The sequence below is a fragment of the Accipiter gentilis genome, chromosome 32 (genome assembly GCF_929443795.1).
Source record: "Accipiter gentilis chromosome 32, bAccGen1.1, whole genome shotgun sequence".
NCBI lineage: Eukaryota > Metazoa > Chordata > Aves > Accipitriformes > Accipitridae > Astur > Astur gentilis.
Window position 1 is genome coordinate 5,876,044 of NC_064911.1, and position 22,648 is coordinate 5,898,691.

The 22,648-nt window shown below is 38.0% G+C and overlaps 1 protein-coding gene across 11 annotated transcripts in view; it reads left to right on the forward strand.

Annotated features, from left to right (window-relative positions):
* The window catches only part of DOP1B (DOP1 leucine zipper like protein B), a 54,064-nt gene that overhangs the window by 17,581 nt on the left and 13,835 nt on the right, over nucleotides 1–22,648 (forward strand). For 10 of the 11 annotated variants that reach the window (XR_007510320.1, XR_007510322.1, XR_007510324.1 and 7 more), the window contains 21 exons: nucleotides 373–471; nucleotides 1,192–1,315; nucleotides 2,010–2,107; nucleotides 2,562–2,676; nucleotides 5,175–5,295; nucleotides 5,803–5,922; nucleotides 6,508–6,613; nucleotides 7,088–7,279; nucleotides 8,120–8,813; nucleotides 10,331–10,602; nucleotides 11,389–11,541; nucleotides 12,575–12,675; nucleotides 13,358–13,548; nucleotides 15,277–16,891; nucleotides 17,536–17,647; nucleotides 18,872–19,060; nucleotides 19,714–19,839; nucleotides 20,470–20,604; nucleotides 21,286–21,341; nucleotides 22,162–22,266; nucleotides 22,353–22,419. Coding sequence is in view for 6 of the 11 variants with exons in the window: in XM_049835341.1 (XP_049691298.1) it covers nucleotides 373–471; nucleotides 1,192–1,315; nucleotides 2,010–2,107; nucleotides 2,562–2,676; nucleotides 5,175–5,295; nucleotides 5,803–5,922; nucleotides 6,508–6,613; nucleotides 7,088–7,279; nucleotides 8,120–8,813; nucleotides 10,331–10,602; nucleotides 11,389–11,541; nucleotides 12,575–12,675; nucleotides 13,358–13,548; nucleotides 15,277–16,891; nucleotides 17,536–17,647; nucleotides 18,872–19,060; nucleotides 19,714–19,839; nucleotides 20,470–20,604; nucleotides 21,286–21,341; nucleotides 22,162–22,266; nucleotides 22,353–22,419 (4,791 nt within the window). In the remaining 5 variants the exon portion in view is untranslated. The remainder of the gene's footprint in view (nucleotides 1–372; nucleotides 472–1,191; nucleotides 1,316–2,009; nucleotides 2,108–2,561; nucleotides 2,677–5,174; nucleotides 5,296–5,802; nucleotides 5,923–6,507; nucleotides 6,614–7,087; nucleotides 7,280–8,119; nucleotides 8,814–10,330; nucleotides 10,603–11,388; nucleotides 11,542–12,574; nucleotides 12,676–13,357; nucleotides 13,549–15,276; nucleotides 16,892–17,535; nucleotides 17,648–18,871; nucleotides 19,061–19,713; nucleotides 19,840–20,469; nucleotides 20,605–21,285; nucleotides 21,342–22,161; nucleotides 22,267–22,352; nucleotides 22,420–22,648) is intronic. The other variant, XM_049835344.1, reaches the window with a different exon arrangement.

The following is a 22,648-nucleotide window of genomic DNA, read 5'->3' on the forward strand; positions in this document are numbered from 1 at the left end:
AGTAATTTATGTTAAACTTGAGTGATGGAATAAGTAATGCTAGTTAGAGTACTTTAATACGTGCATTTTGTGAGGCTTCACATTCTTCTTCTTCACATGACATGGTGATGTCATGCTGTGACACTCTGTGTTGTTACAAAACCAAGTATTTTATAAGTATTAACTATTCTTTTAACAGTATTCCACAAAACTGTTTTTTAACTCATTTTGGGGGCAGGAGTTAAATGGCTGAGTAATTATCCTCTTATTTAAAAAGATATTGTTCACATGTAACCAAGTTTGCTTTCTTTCCTTCTTGTGATTATTAACAGTGATTGTAGTTTAAATGTTATCATGAAGTAAAACACATGATACTTTCTTTTCCTTTTACAGATAAAGTCTTTGTGTGTATCAGTATTGGATTCAAATGTCCTTGTGCAAAGAAACACTTTAGAAGTGATTCTCTTCTTCTTCCCATTTTATACAGCTTTGGTAAGAGGACTATTTTGGTATTGTCACATGCGCACCTTGTGCGGGAAGGTGTCTTCTGTGAAACCAATCCAGCTCCTACATCTATTATTACCAAATGTCTGAATTTTGTGCCTTCAGAATCAATGAACAGATTTTGCAGTTTCTTGTTCCCTCATCAATTTTAATAGCAGAGGAGACACTGCTGCTTCTCAGACTCCTTACAGCTTCAAGTGAAGATGTACTTTCACAGTGAATATTGCATGATATTTGGAAGGTGCTTGAAGTATTCAGGCCTGAGAAACTGCATATGGAAAAAAATATTGGACTCCTTTTTCAAGTAGTTCATTTGGAATTGTTTGCACTAAACTAAGATCCTTCTGTTAAAGACTACGAAAGATACTACTTGAAAGAAGAGCCGTTCCCCATCATTTCCTAATTTATCTAGTAGTATAGTCAGTATTTTGAAAGTAGCAAGTAATTTTAAGTCTTAAAGCATAACATAATTAAGTCTTTAGTATTTTTAACTTAACTGTACCTCTGTACCTTAAATATGAAAATGATCACAATTGTGTCAGATTCCCTTTCTTGATATTTTTAGTATACAAAGTATTTTGTTGTTGATGGTTTGTTGCCTTTTTTTTTCAAAACATTAATATTACCAGTTTAAAAAAAACCCTCATTACCAATTTGACTTGTTTCAGTGTTCATAAACAGCTAAAGTATCTTTGGATTTCATCCTAGGACTGCAACGAAAGCAGTATTCTATTGCACAGGACTGATTTAGTCTATATTCTGTCAGCAGCTACACAGACGTTGTTGAGGAGAGACATGTCACTCAATAGAAGATTATACGCATGGTTGCTAGGTACTGTACACGACACAGTGATATTAAATATTCTGAATACCTAAGAGAAAAAAAATCAGTGCTTAAAAATGTAATACACTTTTTCAGCAGATAATGAATGATGATAAATGGAGTGTTGTTTAGTGGCCATTTATTAAGTACCTGTTTAATAAAATTAAGCATTCATTTGGCAAACAGGTCTTCTCTTCAGAGGTGAATTCATTTCACTGTCCTGAATCACAGGGTCTCTGATGAGTTATTTCTGGTCCCGTCCACAGTTCATTCTGAAGTGGTTCAGTGGACTGAAAGGAGTGGGGTGCTATTTTAACCTTGGTCTTCTGGGAGTAATAGTCTATTAATTCCCATATGGTCTTAATTGTCGAGGAGGGGCTATAAGAGAGCTATAGCTTCTCCCCATTTTTCTCATTTTAACAGTGTGAGAGGAGCCTAAAAGTGACCGGGCAAGAGCTACAGCCATGTAGTTGCATGAAGGCTGCCCTTGCTGACCCCGTGTCTGGATCTGGCCTTGGTTTTGATTCATGTTCAGTATAGCACATCAGGATGCCTCAAACCGTGATGTGAGCAGTATGTGAGCTAGTTTCAAGCAAAGTGTTGAAATGACAAAGGTTAAAAATGCAGTGTAATTTCAATATTAATATAAATTATGTGTGTGTAGTGTTTCTCTGTACTTCTGATGCCTTTGTTTATCTTACAGGCTCTGATATTAAAGGTGGTACTTTTGCTCCAGACTCAACTTCTGAAGACCATGCTATTTATTTCTTTGGAAAATATTCTAAAGATCTTTTGGTTGAGGTTGGTGTTCATTATATACAGATATATTTATGATCCTTTTAAATGTTAGCACAAACTGCGTCTAGAATTGTTCACTGTGCCACTTGGTTTGTGCTTTACTTTCTGTCCCTAAAAGTAACATCCTTTTGGTGGTTATATTTTCATCTATCTGAATGCTTGCTGTGCTGTATTTATCCCAATATTGTATGTGCTTACAATACAAATGGAATCTAATGAAACCAAAGGGTAGCATCTTTGATGAGCTACCTGAATTATTTAAAAATGTTTCTCTGAATAAGATCAGCTCTTGAGTACAGACAATAAGAAAATGTCATTGATTTGTTTACCCTGTATGGAAAATTGATGTTCAATTGCAGTCACTACTAAACAAAATCAAATTTAGAAACACTTCAGGTCTTAATAAAATGGCAATCTCTCTTCTACATATAACATTTTGATGTCTTCTTTTTACTAGAGTTTGACTGAAATTTTACATCAGAAATTCCCAGAGTCTGATACAGAGGAACAGCATCAAGCTTATTTGAAACCCTTCCGCATCCTAATCAGTCTCCTTGACAAACCTGAAATAGGTAAGGTTGCTTGTCACTTCTGTTATGACTGCGAACAACTGTTACAACTTGGTGTTCATTGCCTTTGACAGTAGGACTCAAGACAACATCCAGCACAATTCTTCCTAATTCTGAATGTGTGTGCATTGTGTATTAGCGTGCAGGGGGCTGTGTTCCTTGCCTTGGATCTGGTTCAGAACGGTGCTCTGGAGCAAGCACTCTCTCCAGGTTATCTCTGGCTCTTCTGCAGAGCGCTCCGCTGTGTAGCATCCTAGTGAGGATAATGCTCTTCCATGCCCAGAACTGAGGGGCCAGTTAAAAAGAACCACTTCTGCCCTAGTCTCAGTATTCTGCTCAATTCATTCCTTTGAGCTTATTCTCTAACACATTATCAGGCCTCTTTTTGTTCTGTCTGATAAAGCGGCTTCTATCTAGAAAACCTCCGGTACTACTCTTGCCTGGGTTTGTTTCCAGCGCTTGGCTGTGCTTGCAGGCCTTCCTATACACTTGCATCAGACCCTCATGACTGTGTTGCTTTTCCAGACACTGTAGTCCCCCAGGCAGCTACCCTATGGTGATACTGCTGCCAAAGTGGGCAGTACCACTTACGTGCAGGTGCCCCAGCTGGAAATAACCTATTACGGATGTGGAGAGGTAGGGGTGCCTCTGTGAGTGCCACTACCAGCTTGTGCTGGCCTGACACTGCTGTGGGAGCTATAGTTGGAGAGTTCATGACTGAGCTGTGAAGAATTTCCTCCTCTTCCCTGACTGCCACATGTCTATTCTGTTGTGTACATGAAGTTGCCAGCACCAGAAGGGTGAGGCTTTGCCAGCCTTTATTTTAAAGAGCAAGTTGTTCTTTCTGCACCAAAAAATGAAGCCAAAGTAAACTGACAGATTTTTAGGATTTAATAGTATTCTATAAGGACCATGTACAGATAAATCTTTGAAATTACATTCTGTTAATTTGACAGGTATGAGAAGCCTATGGACTGGTTAACTGGTATTTGTTAGAAGCTAATAGAGTCTTAATGACTGACTGTATCCCAAAGCATTGTTCTAGGTATTATCCTGGGTGGGCGTGTGATGTTACCATTGACCAAGCCTGTAGACTTAGAATAAAACCATGTACTGAGTCTAAATGCTCAAGTGGCAGTTGGTTTTGCAGGCTCCTGTATTCTGATAAGCTTATCTTCTTTCATGGGTCAGGAAAGTCCTTTTAAGCACATTTCCTGGTAAAGAATTATCAAAGCACTGGCAGGAAAGATGAGGATTCTGTATGGCTTGTCTAACAAACGAATGCTACCTTAGTAGAAGCAGTTGTTAGTCTGTTTGTAAGACAGCGGTGCTCAACTTTCCTTCCACTGGTTTTAGCTGGTTTTCAGCTGTTTTTTAAAAAAATCTATCGTGATTAAAGCCTCTTACATAAAGCATTTTTATTTCCCAACAAAAATGCTGAAGAAGGGACAGTTAACTAAGGTTGTTACATTATAAATTTCTTGATTAATCTAATTTAGAAAGTAGATGACAGATACTACCTTATTGTATGTTTTATTTGGCTGACAATCAGTGTTAATCTGAACTACAATAAGGATTATTTAGCTGATCTGCATTATTCAGTTTAGTCTTTCTGTTCCAAGTCAGCACACAAAATAAAACTTCTTGAGCCTTAAGCCAATATGATTTTTACTTTCTTTTGAAGTGGATTTAGCATAAGAATCTTTGCCCTGCTACTCTTAGTCACTTTAACTTTTTTTTCCTTTTTAGAAGCACTCGTTGGAATGTTTTATACACTAATTTTTTTTATTTGTTCCATGTTTAGCGTATTGTACTTATTATTTGTTCACCTCCTCTATAGACAATTTCAGATAAAACAAAAAAGTGCTGACCCTTGAAAACTGGGTGCAGTTGTCAGCACACACCTAACTTATACTTTTTCCTTAAAACTGTTTATAAATATGCATTTTTTTAGATATATTTATGCATTTGAACATTTCAATTTGCTTATTTTTCCAGCTTCTGTCTCTCAAAATTTAAATAAGGCTACTATGTTAAATGTGTATTGGGAAATCTGCTTGTTTTCCTTATGGATACAGACATGGTGATTATTTTTGGCACATGAACTGCAGGTTTATGGTTATGATTATGCCCACTTACAAATGGTTGCAGTGTAGGTGCCTTATGGAAGTGACATAGGTATAATGTAGAACCAGTGCTATGGCTTTTCAAGTATTACTTTAAAAAGTTCCTAAAATGAAGAACAGCTGGTATTTAACTAGAATTAAAAAAAAAAAAAAAAAAAAAAAAAAAAAAGAGGCAAATATTTAACTACATATTTAATTTTATTTTAACTGGAAAATCTGACATTTTAAAAAGCCACATAACAATTTCTTCCTACTTGGCTGATTGTGGGCTTTTTAGTTTAGCTACCCCTAATTTAAGTCTATACAAGTTTGTAACTGAGCCGCCTAGCAATCACTTTGGTGCAACTACTGGATTCTTTTTTCTTCCAATTGTAGGGCCGCAGGTGGTTGGGGATCTGTTCCTTGAAGTTATTAGAGCCTTTTATTCCTACTGCAGAGATGCACTTGGTTCTGATCTCAAACTTAGCTACAATCAAAGTGGCAACATACTTGCAAGGTATAACTACAAGTTTTCAACTATGAAGTGAAACTGTATCATTTATATTAAGCTAACTTATTAAAATCTAACCAATATAAGGAAGGTTAGGTTTTTAACAAAGTGACCTTCAGTATAGAAGACAAGATTTTTCTATGATTTCCCTTTTTCCCCCACAAACACTTGATTTCTCTTTGATTAGTAGAGAAGAAAATTAATTACACTGTATAGGATTGGTGTTGATTAAATCCAGTTATATTGACCAAGAATCAGTCTGGTGACAGAACTCTTAGCCTTTTGATTTTCAAAGTTGAAGGCTTGATTTCTTTCATCTGGGAGAAAGATGCTGAAACTAGCTATTCCAGAATGACTTAGTCCTTGCTTTAAAACAATAAATGTCTTTTAGCTTGTAGAGAAAGGGGGGAAAAAGATTTTAGAACACATCAGCTGATACTGTAATGTGCATGCTCTTAGAATCTTCACTGACATCTGTTTCTTTTTTTTTTCCTTTTTCCCCCTTTCACACAGTGCAATCAAAGAGAACAAAAATGCTTCGGAAATTGTCAAAACAGTCAATTTGTTGATCACATCCTTAAGCACGGATTTTCTTTGGGATTACATGACCAAATGTTTCGAAGATTGTTTCAGGTGTTTATGTTGTCAAACAATAGTGCTTCTCTTAAAAATAGTATTTAAGAGCTATCTGCGTATGATAATAAAGTTTACTGAAGCATTTAAATTCTAGAAGGGACATAATACATGTTAGAATCAGATGGATACGTAAGTTGCATCCTAAAATAATTGAAGAATGCAAACAGTTAAACAATTAGACGGAAACTAGCAACCTGAGAACAAAAGAAATTATGTTCCAAATGACAGCTAAAGGAGGAAAAGGCTTGGGAGGGGAGGTGGAGAGGTCTTCCTTGGAAGAAAAAATGTTTTTTGAAGAAAAATTAAAATCTCTTATCTTTTTATCTCTTTCTAAACATAAGAGAGAAGATTATACTTTAAGTAGTAAGATAATGTATCAAGATTCAATCTGAAAATTAGAAGCACTTTATCATCCCACATGCTACAGTTTTAGTAGTTTTGACAGAATATTTTATCTCATTTTATTTTGCTTCAGAAAGCGTAGCTGTTCAGTATTTTGTGCTAGTTTTGATGAAGCTTTTTTACTATAACAACAATTTTGACAGGAAAAAATCTTACAAAATAATGTTTCTCTTAATCCAGAAACAAATCCACACAGATGAGATATCCTCTTGAAAATATTAGCGCTCCTCCTACAATTTCAGAGCTCTGCACACTATTGGTGTTTCTTCTTGACGTGATTCCTTTGGTAAGGCAACCTGCAGTTCACTGCTTCAAAGTCTTAAGAGACTTAAAATCAAATAATTCATATTGTGATTACCTAAAATGAAAGTAGGCCAATTGACATACATGGGTATATGCATGGTCTATCCTGCAAAGTATAGTTTTATGTGCTGACTTATATGTGACTACCTGTGCTATTGCCTAGCAAAATAAGAATTGTTTGCATTTTAAAATATGGTAATTCTAAGAAAGGAATGAAAAAGTTTACCTTGTGCTTCCTGGGACTTTTTTGTATCTTAGTAGCAGGCTGACTATCATAAGATTTTTAGGGTATGATACAATGTTCATCATGTAGAATGAAGAAAGAAGGAATAGCACTGTAGCAAGTTTGTACAGCTTAACCATCCATGACCTGAGTCTATCAATCATTGATCAGCGTTGCTAGGCAGCTGAATAATAACTCATGATAACTGTTTTAAACAATGCTTATTTTTTTTAGGAACTCTACTCTGAAGTACAGACTCAGTATCTTCCACAGATGCTCAGTTATATGGTGCAGTCTCTCCTGGAAAATATGGAAGTATTAGGTTTACCAGAACTCACTCATGCCTTGAAGACTTGTTTTAAGGTGCTTAGCAAAGTTCAAATGCCCCCTTCCTATTTGGACATTGAGACAGGAAGTGGAAATGGGGTAGGTGTTTTTCAACTACTCATAGATGTTTAAAATTGTTAGTGACATAACTTATTTTAAAATGCTAATTCTCCTAGATGATCACTGAAGCAATAAAGATTTTTGAAACTTATCTTCTTTGGCCTCTTCCAGAGCTACCTGATGCCTTGTTATTCTTACTGGGTATTCAGTTCTGACTTGTTTGAATTATTTGTGGCAGTGAAGGAGTATAGTATTGTCCGTAAGTGGGGCTATAATCCTACCTCTTGAGAAGAATGTGATCTTAATGGTTTTGAAAAGGCACTTAGGATCATGCAGTTGCTGAAGATTCAAGTTGCCAAATCAAGCCCAGCTTTACAGTTGCTTAGGTCTGCAAGGCTTTCAATTAATATTTTAGTTTAACACAATGTGGTATTATTTGTGTGCAAGAGACTGTGATAGGGAGCAAGGAATAGATGGCATAAAGCACTCACAAAAGCACAGCCTGCCAAAGTTTTGCAGTAGAACAAATATATGCATTTAACTAGAAATAATCCAACATAAGTAATACCATTCTAGTGGTGAATTGATTTTAAGGAAACATTTCCATTTGCTAAGCATCTGTAGCTATGGATCTGTTGGTGTTTGATGAGTCAAGGTGTGAGGATTATACAAGCATTTGTTAGGTTTTAAATTCAATTGAATTGAACTGCTTACAAATAACTGTGTCTCATGATTTTGTAAAAGTTATCTGTATTTGAAAATTGCAAACACTAGGAATTTTTTTCCATCATTGCTGCTCCCCAGTGCCTGCCACAGTTCTACATAGTTTAAAATTATCTACACAGTGCCCTATTAACCACATTAACAATTCTGTTTTAGAGCCCAGTGAAAAACAAAAATGTGGACATAACCTTGGAGTCTAAGTCTGTGCTGCAGGAGGAGGATGAGACTCCATTCCCTCCCCTGAAGTCAGAAGACAGTGGCATTGGTCTAAGCACTTCCTCCCCAGAGCTCTCTCAGCACTTGGGGGTGCCAACTGTGACCCTTGAGAGAGATGATGTCTGGAAGAAAGGGGGCAGCATTCAGAAGACTTTGTATTGCATCCAAGAGCTGGTTGCGAAGTTTTCCAGTAAATATGTTTTTGGGGTGCAATTTCAAGAAACAAGTAATGAAAGCATCTCAGCAATGAATCTGAGTGGAAAAGAGAAAAAAGATAATGGCTACAGATTACCTGAAAGTGCTAGCAAGAAAAAGAGCCCATGGGATGCAAAGCAAATCACCGTACCTCAGTTTAAACAAATGCTTTCAGACTTGTTCTCAGTTCGAGGGTCACCATTCAAGAACAAGAGTTCTAATCCTCTTCCTTCTGACTGCGTCTCTGGTAATAAAAAGGAAAAGGAGGAGGAAGAGTGGGACTTGGAACAAGTGATGCTTGTCTTGGGACCCCTTAGAGGTGACTGCAAGGAAGCTTTCGCTGCAGCTTGTCACCTTTTGTTGGATTGTACCACATTCCCAGTCTATCTTTCGGAGGAGGAGATGGAACAGTTGTATCTCTCTCTTTTTCAGGTTCCTGGTAAGAAAAGATTCCTTTACTGGGCAACTTGAGCACCTGAGGATGCATGTAGCAGTGTGAGCTTGGCTATTTGCAAGATGTGTGACCAGGGCCAGTAGTAATGTCTTTTGGCAGGGCTGAAGGCAAGTTACATGTGAATTAGACTTACCCGCATCAACATGTGTTTTGTGTCTTGCAGCTGAGGGATGATTTTTACCAAGCTTTTTAAAATCATGTTCTTTTGAAAGTTTTCACTACAAAACTTGTAGCTGAAGGGATGAAAAGACCTTCTGGCCTGTAGAGCCTTGTGGCATGGTTCAGGATTTTCAGGAAATCTGTCCTCCCCCATCCATGTCCATCCCTCCCCCTCTCCCCCCCAAAAAAAAGGATGTGTTAGGGGAAGATGGGTGTAGGTGGAAAACTGGAGCTTAAAACTGTAACAGAAGCAAACAGCTCTTTCCCTAACCCTCAGAAGTCAAAGGAGTCTGATGTAAGCTAACATATAAGAATAATCTTTTATAATTGGAGGGCCTCTTTGTTCTGGGAATACAAGTTCATTAGCTTTAGCAGGAGCAGTTATTGGCCTGAAGGCTGGTTGACAAGATAGGTTTGTAATGAGTGGAGAGGTGGGAAATCGGGTTCTCTTCCTCAGCTCACCGCTGTCTTCCTTAGCAAAGTGATGATATGCCCATGATCTACATGGGTGAGCTGTCTGCTTGACATGAACACTTTTGCATGTTTGCAGTGCCTTCCATGTGATCAGCAACGTAGCTGAACTTAGAAGGCTTGCTTTCATAATTGTGTTTCTTTGGAATATCATCCTAGGATTATAGAAGCTTCTTTTCAAAATTCTTTTCAAGTGTATACCCTAGAGAATACAGTAAAGTTTAAAGCCAAAAGGGAAGAACCTCTGATAATGAAGGTCTGGGATGAATGTGATACAAAAATTGTCTGATGTGGAGAAGGAAGAGTGGTCATTTTGGTGTGGTAGTAAAGCAGTTAAAACATTTGGTTTTGAAGCCAGAAGTGTGAACTCATACTTTAGACTGTCTCCAGTCAAGCTTTAATAAAGCTGTATCTGATTATTCGCAAATAATCAGAGAGGCAAAGATGGCTTGACTTGCTATTAGCCATATCAGTTCCTTGTGTGCTTCATGGTTTCTGAAATGATACACCTCAGCACTACCTGAAAGCATCCTTGGATCAGCAGACCTCTGTTGTTTTTTATGACAATGACAGCTGGAAAACAGCAGCTGTAAAAACTAGTTGTGAATAAACATAAACTGGAAAGCAGAAATCCACTAGTTACTGGGTTACTGAGCTCCTGCAAGGGCTTTCTGCTGGGAGAAATAGGGAAAAGAATATAACTTGCTTTGAAGCAAATCCCTTCTGAAGTAAGGGACTTGATGATAGCATGACAGTTGGATATGGGCGGTCATTTTTATCTCTTGGTCCTGTGAGCTTGATTGAAGAATTCTTGAAAACATGACCATGAACTTGAGATTATTCAAAAACTTTTTTCTCACTTATCTTCTGAGGAGGTTGTGATGCCAGCTTCCCTCTGTGGCTGAAGTCCTTAATGACAATATGCTGTTGTGTGAGTGACTGCTATGTTCAGAACGTGTCCATCTTCACACTGCTAGAGGTGATCAACCATTCCCAGTCACTGGCACTTGTGATAGAAGACAGAATGAAGCGGTACAAAGTGTCTGGCCACAACCCCTTCTTTGGAAAGCTACAGATGGTCACCCTTCCTCCCATTGCTCCTGGAGTTCTAAAGATCATCTCAGAGAAAACAGATTTCTACCAGGTGTCAATTTTCTTTTTCTTTTTTACTGCCCAACTACACTCAACCTCTAAGGATGGGGCAGGAAAGCAAATGTTATTTGCATGCATGTTTGGGGGCAGCATGTTTGTGTTACAGTGACACACTGCCATTTTTTGCTTCCGCAAGCATTTGAAAGCAATTGCATCCTTCTTCGTGTGCTTCCAAATAGGATGTTCAAAAGTGGCAGGTTATTTTCAAATTGCCAGTTCGTTTTGTGCCCAAATTCTTGGGGGGTAGGTATAGTTGATTTCTGACTTGAAGGTTTCATTAGCTTGAAAGCTATACTTTAGAGAACTTTGATACCACTCTAAGTTTTCAGATAAGAGAAAATGTTAGTGGGTGAATAATAATGAAAACATTCCCTTCTCCTTGTTTTGAGTATATATATATTTCAAAGATGCTTTCCTTCTCCTGACCATTTACTGATAGTGTTGGTATGAGGTATTTTCTTAATTACTGTGTTTCCAATTGCTGTGCCTGACACATATACAATCTGTTAAGTTTTGACCCAGAAAATAGAAGGAGAAATGCTTTTCTTAACTTCTGGTGCACATACATTTTAATTACCTGCCCTACTAGGGTAGGAAAGTTGCATTCCTTTAGGTCTGAGTGTATGACCTGAATTCTTGCTCTTTGCTAAATTAAGACAATTTGGAAATCCCTTTTAGTAATAGAGGGTATTTATGCAATGGAAAGCTTTTAAGTTAGGAGAGAAATGGCACATTATTATTATCAATATTATTAGTTGTTGTTGTTGGTTTTCCCTAGAGAGTAGCTTGCGTGCTCTGGAATCAGCTGAACAAAGAGACACGGGAGCATCATATTGCCTGTGTGGAACTGTTCTACAGGCTGCACTGCTTGGCACCATCAGCAAATATCTGCGAAGACATTATCTGCCACGCACTTCTGGATCATGATAAAGTAAGTCCTGTATTCAGTGAAGCCCCTTCATCACTGTAGAGTTGTGCCAGTGCTTCCCAGACTGCCTCCAGTTCCCTTCAACCCAATGACTTAACTCCCATGGTCCCTCTGTCTTCTAAGAGTCCAACAGACTCTGTCCTCACCTTTACAGTTCCCTGGGATGTATTCATCATGGGACTATGGCTAAATTTAATCCTTGGATACAAGCTCTATCAGTCAATGCTGGAGCTATTTTACTTTCAGCCCAAATCATGTAGTATCTAAAAACTTGTAGGTTTTGTCAGTATTTCCAAACTGACCCAGCTCCACCAATAACTCTAAAATAATTTCATTTTGTATCGATTTTGCAAACTTCATATTCCAACGAAAGACTTTATTAACTTGTAAGTGTATGCCAACATAATGTTGACCCTGTGTCCACCTTAGTATTTAGATCTCATAATAAGTAAGCTGTATTTTAAGTGAGCCAGTTATTAATTATTTTTCTTGCCTAGTTTAATGACAGAACAGTTCTTTAATAACTTACAGTATATTTGTGAGAACTGCCTTGTACATTAAAACTTAAAACAGCCATCTTCAGTCTTCGGTATTGTTTTCATATCTTTGCTTTTGCAGTTCTGAAACTTAAAAGTTTGGAAATCTTTTAAAAGTTTTCAAACGTTACCAATAATAACCACTGCCTAATATACCAATGTCTTCCCATTTGTCATCTAACTTTCAAACCTACCTAACATCAAATCAAGACTAAAATGTTTATACACAAGAGTCCTGAAATACATTTTTGGTGTATTGACACATTTTTCTGCTCCTACAAACACTGTGGCTGTTACGTTTGGGTTGTACATTCATGGATATGTGACATTTTGGTTTAGTCTACTGCAAAATAGAAGAGTGTTCTCAAACTACCCGAGAAGGATTAGTAGTAGTCATCTACACAATAACTGTTGTTCTGCTAGAGGTTTAAAAATCACTAAAACTTTACTTGGAGATAAATGCTGCAAAAAATTTGTATCTGTCCTGTTTCCTTGCAAAGGGGACAAGGCTGGAAGCACTGTTCAGATTCTCTGTCATGTGGCATCTGACCAGAGAGATCCAAGGCAGCAGAGTGACTTCTCACAATCGGTCCTTTGATAGGTATTTTCCATTTCCACTGGCTTAGACTTACATTTATGTATTTAACTATATCATGCTTTGTTCTGTTGTTTTTTCTGAGGTGGGAAAAATTTCTCTGTAGAAAGAACAAAAAATGAGCAAAAGGAAGATCTTCAACTTTCTTGCACTATTACTTTGCAAAGCACTCTGCATGCATGGTGCATTTTCTTGTGTGAAGGAAGTTTCCATAAAAATAGAAAGAGCTTCATGTATGAAGAGTAGCTTGCAGACAAGTTTCTGTATAGCAGACATTTTTTATCTTGGAGTGGGCTAGATTTTTTTCCAAAGAAAATAGAACCAGCTACTTGTGCAAAAAAAAAAAAAGAAATTATCTTATTTTACTTCCTGTTTACGAGACCATAACCTTTGTATAAAATAAGACAAAAGCATTAAGAGTCTTTCTAAATAAATATGTGAAAGAACTTTAAAATATGCTGCTCTTCTAGAGTGTGAGTGTATGTATGGCCTTGCTTCTACAAATGCATGTGTACTTGACCTCAACTCAGGAAAATGTGCATGATCAAGCTATTGTTAGCAGACATGAGCCATTGGCTGGTGCTTACCTGAACATGCACTATGTCTGTTCCCTGCCACTATTTTGTTGTTTGCATTAACTTTTTTAGGGATTTCAATTGTACTTCTTCGTTCTGATTTCTCCACTCAGGTCTCTGTTTGTGGTACTGGACAGTCTCAATTGTTCAGATGGCGCAATTGGTGCTGCAGCACAGGGCTGGCTGATCCGTGCTCTTTCACTTAATGATGTTGCACGGATTCTTGAACCAGTCCTGCTGCTGCTGCTTCATCCAAAGACACAGCGCACGTCCATCCACTACATCAAACAGAAAAATTCAGCAGGTAAAACTGTTCTTGGACTGAAACTGTAAGTGCTAACGTAGCATTGCATACTCCTGAACACCTACCTAAGGTAGTCTCTGAAGTGCAATGGTATCCTATTACCCTGAGTTGTCTTGTATCAGTTCCACAGATTCCTCCTCATCCAAGTACCTCTAGTGATGCCTAAAACAGAGTTCAGGAGTAAGTCATGCTAGTTGAAGGCCTAATGATCATTTCTATTACGGTGGCTGCACCTACACTGTTGGTTTGGATTGCTCCCTGCTTTGCTCTGGGATCTTGCCCCACACTTCTCATTGCCATTCCCAGATGATCCACAGTGCATGTGTTCACTGTTCACAGGATCCCTTCTCGAGCAAAACTAGGTCTGCAACCAAATGAAATCCAGGAGCAGTTTGGTGACTATGTCAGTCCAGGAACTGTTCAAGTAGGCAGGATGAACATGCAAATCTCACCCCCTCCACTCAGTCTTGCCTCAGCACACCATGCACCCTCATACCACGCTTCTTTATTGAGAATATTTATTGTTAGTAATTCCCTCAGCCTCATGTTAAAATAATTAGACAGGTTGTGAGGAACATCTTGCTGTTTAGGGCACACCACATAAAAAAAAAGCCCTAATTCTGCCAACTTCTAAAAATCAAAATGTCCATCTAAAAATTAAAATCCATCTTGATTCAAGAGTAGACCTGAGGCCTTGTGGCATATGTCTTGAGGTACCCCAGAGCTAGGATATAAAAGCAAAGGGAGATGTTTGGAATTGAAGATGACCTCCAGCCACTCAAATTTAGGAATATGGCAAGGCATCTTTACCTTGACAGGCTAAATTTGACATCTGGAAGATGTCCGTTTTAAGACCTTTAATGAGAACCATTGTGAACCACATATGATCTATGTGTCAAATGTGGAACAGACAAATGTGACAGAGACCTGTGGGGAGCAGCTGAGGAAGACTGAGACAGGTATGGAGCCAGAGTTCGCTCCAAGTGTGGAGTCCTGTGAGTCTGCTCAGGTTTGGGATTCCTGGAAGTGCTATGGATATGAGACACTCTGCATCATTTGGCCCAAGTAGCCAAGGTCGTTTCCTGGAGCAGAGCAGGAAGACAGTGGAGAAGTGTCTGGTAGTTTTGTGTAAAGAAACTTCCGTGTCACCTGTCTGTCTCATTACTGTTAACCTAGCTGTTGGCTTGCATAATTGTTTTTCTGTCTTGATTGGCAAATAGTTAGATGGCAGACATTTATAGCATCCAAAGGGACCTGTTTATTAGATGCTATACAAACACAGAGCTAATATATTCCTTCCTTGTTCCACAGCATGTAATCAAGGAAAACATTAGCTCTTTCAAAAAAAAAAATTTAAAAAAATTCCTCTGTTGCTACCTCATTTCCCTCCTGATCTCAACAAACATTTTATGCTCAGAAAGCATAAAAAAAAAATTGTCACATATAGGGAGTCATAGCATAAGAGGAACAGCATGTGCTTTATGTTTTGATCCTATTCTCTTGTGCTTACAGTAGATTAGAACTGCTCTACCACTTAAAAAAAATAATAATTCTTGATTTAACCCAGGGGTTTTTTAGCTCTATTGGTTATAATTAATAGTAGACTAGAGCAGAGTAACTTTTTAACCTTTTTTTTCCTTACAATGAGTTATTTAATATCAAGTATGTCGTGTGAAATAGACGATTATACACTCTTTTTGGAAAAAAAAAACCAATTATTTTTTTCAGAGGATATACATGATTGGCTTTGCAAGAAAAGGGCCTCTTTGAAAGAGTCTGGCATCTCTGAGTGCAATTCCGAGGAAAACCTTCCATTGAGCCAGTTTACTACTGTGGATAGAGAAGCAATTTGGGCAGAAGTGGAAAAAGATCCAGAGAAGTTGGAGTTAAAAATTGAACAGTCTGAAAATGATGGCTCTTGTAATCCAGTAACTTCACATGAAGCAGATGATAACCAAGATAACAGTGAGCACACAGAATCAGCAGACACCAGCACAGGCCGTGACAGTGAAAATACATCCTCTTTTTCTCCTTCCCTGGAGCTGCAAGAAGTGAGCAATGAGGACAATGACAGTGCTGCAACCAATGGCAAAGAGACCACAAACCATGTGAATTCTCTCAATGCATTCCTTCCTGAAAGCTCCAAATCCAGTGTAGCGCTAAACCTTGTGCGTGCTGACTCTGAGAGGACTCAAGCATCAGAGTCTCTGTCAAGTGATGAAGAGGTGGACTTGGAGCTCCAGGAAATTACCCATTCTAGGTTGCTCAAGCAGCAGAAGGAAAAGCAGGAGATGATTGAGGCTCTGTTCAAACACATGCTGCTATATTTGCAGCCCTATGATTCTAAGAGGGTATTGTATGCTTTTTCTGTTCTGGAGGCAGTGCTTAAAACAAACCCTAAAGAATTTATTGAAGCTGTAGCTAGTACAAGCATGGATACCAGCTCCACAGCACATTTGAATCTTATTTACAATCTCTTAGCTCGCCATCAGGAAGCTCTTGTAGGACAGAGTTTTTATGGCAAGCTTCAGACTCAGTCCCCCACCATGTGTCCCCATTCTCTTCTAATAGAGTTGCTCACTTACCTCTGTCTCAGTTTTCTGCGCTCATATTATCCATGCTACTTGAAGGTTACGCACAGAGATGTGCTTGGCAACAGAGATGTTCAGGTAAAAAGTGTGGAAGTCCTGATTAGAATGATGACCCAGCTAGCTACTATGGCAAAGGCAGCAGAGAATAAGAACGTGGAGTTCATACGCAATTTGCTAGGAAGATGCAAAATTCAGGAGTTTGTTCTTCTTTCTTTGTCTGCATCTATGTATACAAGTCAGAAACGGTATGAACTGCTTATGGCAGATAGAGTTAATAATGTTCCTGAAGAAGAACTCTTTGAAGAGAGCGTAATCAATTTTGGGCATGATCAAATATGGAGCGAACACCCACTCCAGATTGAGTTGCTGAAGCTCTTGCAGGTATTGATTGTCTTGGAGCACCATCTTGGACAGACTCATGAGGAGCAGGAGAATCAGCCAGACCTCTCTAAGGAATGGCAGCAGGCTCTTAATTTCCAGCAGGCAATTGGTGCAATGCAATACGTCTATCCACACCCAATAACTTCACAGGGATTATTCGTCTCTGCTGTGGTTAGAGGTTTGCAACCAGAGTATGGCTATGGGATGCATCCCACTTGGGTAGGCTTAGTCACATGTTCCCTGCCCTATTTTGGGAAGTCTTTGGGCTGGACTGTGGCACCATTTGTTGTACAGATATGTAAAAACCTGGATGAACTTGTCAAACAGTATGAAAATGAAGCTGTGAAGACATCTGCAAAAACATCTGCAAGGTAAGAAGAGTCTGAAGTGTGGGATTTGTTATGCTGAAACTTTGTAAAGCTTCTCTTAAGAGAGTGTAGTGCATAGTAATTTATGTTTTAGCATTGTGGCTCCCAGAGTTTGATCCTCAAACCCTGCTGCACATGCAGGCATCTGTCCCTTGAGCCCAGGTGTGGTGGAGGCTGTATTGTCCCAGCAGGGCTCACTGTAGTTGCAAGAATGACCAGCAGCTGTGATACTTCCTGTCCCCCTCTGCCTGCCATCCAAGTAAAAAGACGTTCCAAGTTTTGAAAAAAATTAGGTTTTTGGAGGACTAGTTGGGGAGAGACACCCTGGAGAAGAAAAATACAGTGATACTGTTCAGAATAGGCAGTAAGTGAAAGGACTAGGGAAAAATAATTAGACATGAAAGATTTATGGTCAGGTGGGGAATAATATTCTTAAAGATCTAGACAAGGAAACAGGGTTGTCCAAGCATAGTTTATGAATCCTTTGATTTGATATTCATGTCTGGTCATTCCAGTATTCTTTTAACCATTGAACAGAAACAGATTTCTACTAGCATTTTTAATCAAGGAAATACCACTTGGCCTGTTAACCTTTTTTGTTTTCTTTTCTTTTTTTTTTTTCCTCTTTTTTTTTTTCCCCTCCAAAGCGTAACTTCTAAAAGAGAAAATGTTACGCCTGATTACCCACTAACACTTTTGGAAGGTCTGACAACCATCGGTCACTTCTGCCTTCTGGATCACCCTAACCAAACTAAAAAGGTAAGTGCTTATTGCCTACCACTCACTTGATGCCTTGGCACCAGTTCGACAAAGTATGAATCCTTTTTTCTTTCAGAGGTGAATATAAGTAGTAAAGCGGCACTTGTATGAGAAGATAACCTTAGAGAAGCCTCATAGCACACCAAAAGAAGTGAACTAAGAAAAAGTGTAAGGGAGAGAGACTGAACTAAATTTTTTTATTTGAAGGCAGGAAAGCTAATTTTAAGCAGAAGATGTTCATGATGGTCTTGGTCACACAAATATTAGTCCTGTGTAGCTTGTCTACAGTTGCTCTGTCATTAACAAAGTCTTCTATTTTCTTGTGAGTTGATAACATGCTGATGTGTTCTCTACAATTTTTATTCCTATAACATTTGTTAGATAAGGATATTATCCTAACAGTTTTCTGGACAAATCAATTATCTCTGTGCCAAAATACTGAACAGCAAATTCAGTAGACTCTAACAGCAGCAGTATATTTCAGAAACAGAATGATCGAATTATTTTTAAAGTTTTATTACAAAAGCTGACTATAATTCTTCTAATTACAAAATAAGAGGAGTCACGCTGTTAAAGGATTTTCAAACGTGGGTTTCTCTAGGTTTGCTTTGTTAACAACTCAGAGTTGGGCCACCACCGTAGTGAATGGCAACCTTCCAAAAATTTCTCAGTCTTATATACCTTTTTACCACCTATTATCCCAGTCCAAAGTCTTTGTAATTTTCCAGTTGATCTCTGTTCCCATGTTGTTACCATTCATCATCTTATCTCATCAATTCTCGTGTCCCAATTCTTCTGAAGTTAGTGGTCATAGGCAGAAGGCCTCCAGTCACCACAATCACTTATCTTCTTATACATCAAAGATCACCTTTGAATTTCTGAAAATCACTCGGGCTATTCTATTAATTTATCTTGCTCTAAAGTTAATCACTTACTCCTATGTCTTAGGTCTAAGATGTATGATCCTTCTTCTGTTGATTCAGCTTGACTGGGTTTTAAGCCAGCCATGGTAAGGGCTACACATGGGACAAATGAGCAGCTTATGCATATTGTTTTATAAGCACCTGCATTCTATTAATCATATCTAAAGCAATCTCTAATCATTAGTTATATGTCTAATATGAATAGTCTTAGAAACAATGAGGCTTAAGGCCTAGTTCCCTTTACACACTCTGTGGTGCATAATATAACATATTTTAATATTAATATTTTTGTTTTTTCTAGTCAACATGTTTAGCTGAACCTGCAAACCTGAGAAATGCTAGGAATGCCATTTTGGAAGAATTGCCTCGCATTATTAATACCATGTCCCTTCTTTGGAGTGTTATAAAGAAGGAAGACTCTCAAAAAAGACCAACTGACTTCTTTGGAACAACTAAAGGCTCTTCTTCAGTCTACTTTAAAGCAACCAAAGTAGGAGTTCTTTTAAACTGCTGTCTATCTTATCATCCCTATCATCCCTTACCAGTGTATTCTTCATAGAGTTCATAGGAATAGTTTTGCCATTCCCAGAATGATATTGGGCCACAAAATTTTTTGAAGAACTCTTAGGAGCTACAGACTTGCACAGTACCTACCTACATAAGTAGATTTTTCCCTGTTCTTTTTGCCCATCTGCACCCTTACCTGGTCTGTTTAATGTTTTGCTTTTTCTGTGAGCTTCTGTTAATAGCTGCCATAAAGCCAACCATCTCTGAATTTTCTGCACCTTCAACAGGCAGTAGAACATGTACCTGAAGGAATAAAAATACTAGACTTTTCCCTTCTTCTGTGGATATTGGTAAATCATAGTAGTGAAAAATATCTGTAGAAGAGAGAATATAACACAAGAAGTTATTTTTTCTGTTTTGCAATCTGTTTTCCAACAAATGTGCCTTCCATCTGTAAGAAGGATACACTAACTCATAAATAAATTATCAAAACTAGTCTGACTGCCAAGTATATAAAGAAATCCTTTTGTCGTGTATTTTCTGAACATCTTGGGAAAAAGAAGAATGTTTTACAGACTGAGATAGCCTTTGCCTTGAAAGCTTAGCATTCACAGGGGTTTTTTTCCCCCTCTATAGACATTAAGAACGAAAATACTGGACTTCATGAATCCATTGACAGCACAACTTGGAATCCAGTTGATGGCAGCAATTGCAGCAGTATGGAATAGCAAGAAACCTCATAGGAATCAAAGTAAAATCAAGGTGAAACTAAAGAAAGGCACCCTTAGTTTTCCAGTGTAAAGGCAAATGTTACATTTACATGATCAGTTCTAAACTCTGGGCTTATTTATAGATTCTTTGGGGTTTTTTTACATGTGACAATGTCAGGCCACTGAAAAATCTCAAATGCTCTCATGTATGCATAATTCCACAAAGCACCAGGAATACAATTAAACCTAAATAAGTAATGAAATAAAAAAGACAGTGTGGCAGTTTAAGTCTGATAGTAATAGCCATTTTTTATTCAATGCTGGATTGTAATCTTAGGATTGCAACTTGCCAGTTATATTCTAAAGACCTTGGATCAGCTCCATTTCCAGAGAAAGGTTAGAGTTGTAGTATTCTCTGGAACTAAGCATTTATTCTGAGTAGAACACCTCTTTCTTTTCTGCTTTTGTTTGAGCATAATGAAACTGTTTTTGTGAAGGTGTTGGGAGAAGATCTGTATATGACAAATTGTTGCATGCTTGATTTAACTTGCCTAATTTATGTTTTGTAGAAGTATTGATATTTGAATAATCACACAAAAAGCTGTTTTTTCAACTTCATATTTTGCCTGGTACAGTGATCTGAAGGGTGTGTCTTTTGGTTTGGTTTGGTTTGTTTTTTCAGATTCTTCCAGTGGCTAGTGCATCTCAGCTTATTCTTGTGGACTTAATATGTGCACTTAACACATTGAAAATTGACACTATATTACATCTAGTCAAAGAGGTAGTCAAGAAACCATCACAAATCAAGGGCGAAGAGGTAACCATGAAGTCAATTCCATTTTCTTAATATATTCTATTCTGGATCTGTTCCAATGTGTCTTCTAAATATTGTTAGAAGGAAAGTTTGGGATGTTTTTTTTACAATGTGTGATTCTCTTTTGCTCCTGAATAAGTTATGTTTTTAGAATGTGGGTTTCTGTGTTTTGATCCCTCAATGTGCGTAGGTTCTTCAGAATATTTTGCTAGAGAAGTTGCTGGTAATGAAAAGGTGTGGGGTCTTCCAGGGCCAAAGATGATGACAATTTTTGTAAAGCTGCTGCAGTTATACAACTCAGTAATGCATTTCTATCTCTCTACCCTTAACTGAATGGTTAGAAATACTTGACATTGAGTCTGCTATCTTCCAATTTGTTTTCAAGGAAACCAGTTTTACTACCATGCACACACCATTGTAGGAGCTCCTACAGCTCTGAATAAACTGTAGCAGATATTCTGAAGTAATGTGACTGCTTCTGAACTAGGGTCTTCCATTAAAGGTCTGAATTCCCTCGTACTGCTGTATTGATAGTTTTACCATAGTTGGTCAGTCACTGTTGGAGTGCAAGTGGCTTGTAAGAGGGGTGTGTTAACCATTGAAGACAAGTATTGAACAGCTTGGACCTTCTTTTTTTTTTTTTTCCTGATGGCAAATAATTGCAGGTTTGCTTTTATTTTTCAGAAATCTTCTCTTGTAGATATTCCAGTGCTGCAGTTCAGTTATGCTTTCATTCAAAGGTAATTCAGTCATTATAAAAGAGAATTTTCTGTTTGACTCTAGTTAGGATAACAGCCAGCATCACTATTTTTGCTTTACTTTGATCTTTGTGTCACAATGTCACAGAACACCTTTATGTAGGAAATGGTTATTGCCACTTCATTGTTAGTAACAGATAGACACAAAATAACTGGGCTATGACATTATGTTTCATTGATCTGTTGATAATACCACTCTGAAAGCTTTATTTCATACTAACAGAGCAACATACTTCAGGCATCCCATTAGCAAGATACTTGTATAATTTCTTATGGTCTTTCTCCTTATCTGTTTTGCGTTGCCAGATGAATGGATAGAGAACTTCTAAATTCAATAAAACTGCTATGGCTGCAATCTGTGCTGGACATGTAATGGGTCAGGCAGTTGAATGGAAATATTCCTTTGATCAAAACTCTTCTTCACATACTTGGCTTTTCTGATATGGAAGCCTTGGGATGTTATCAGACTGTACAATATACTGTATGCAATAAGCTGTGGAGATAAAGTAAGCTGGCATGCAGTGGAGTCGTTAGCTAAACTTTATTCCTTTTCTTCCCCCTGAAGACCTAGCGCTCTTACAGTGCTGGCTGGCATGCTGCATGTGCTGCTAGCATTTACCGCTGTATGCATTTTGCCTGTGCTGCTGGATATTTATACCATGTTGTTGGATCAGTTAGGAAGGAGCAGGATCTAACTGACCTTGATGTAAACTTTTAGGCCACCAAGTTACCCAGTGTTTTATGGTTTTTTGTTAACTCTAACTTCAGACTTGGTTGTGTTTTGATATTGTTTTTTTGGCAGACTGCCTGTCACAGCCTTGCAGGAGAACTTCCAGTCCTTATTAGGCCTTCTCAAAGAGTCTGTGCAGCTGAACTTGGCTCCTCCTGGACACTTTCTTCTTCTCAGGTACTATGTAAGAGAGAGGAAGGTTTATAGATGCATTGAGTAGACCTGTCCAATTACTAACTCAGAGTGAATTGATTTTCCCACAGTACTCTGAATGACTTTGTGACTAGGACACCTACTCTAGAAAACAAAAAAGACCAAAAAGACTTGCAGGTACAGTGTATACATGTATACCTTTTAGTTCATAAATCTGGCACTGTACATCTAAGTAAAAGTGGAGATGGCCTGATCTGTACTTTGTATCTCAATTCACCTGTGCTTTTAGAATGTGTGAATGTGCATCTACACGTTGTGGCTTAGTCCACTCAAACATGAGAGACATGATGCACAAAATGTCTCTAACAAAGTTTTGTCAAAAATACATGAAAATGCAGTGGTAACT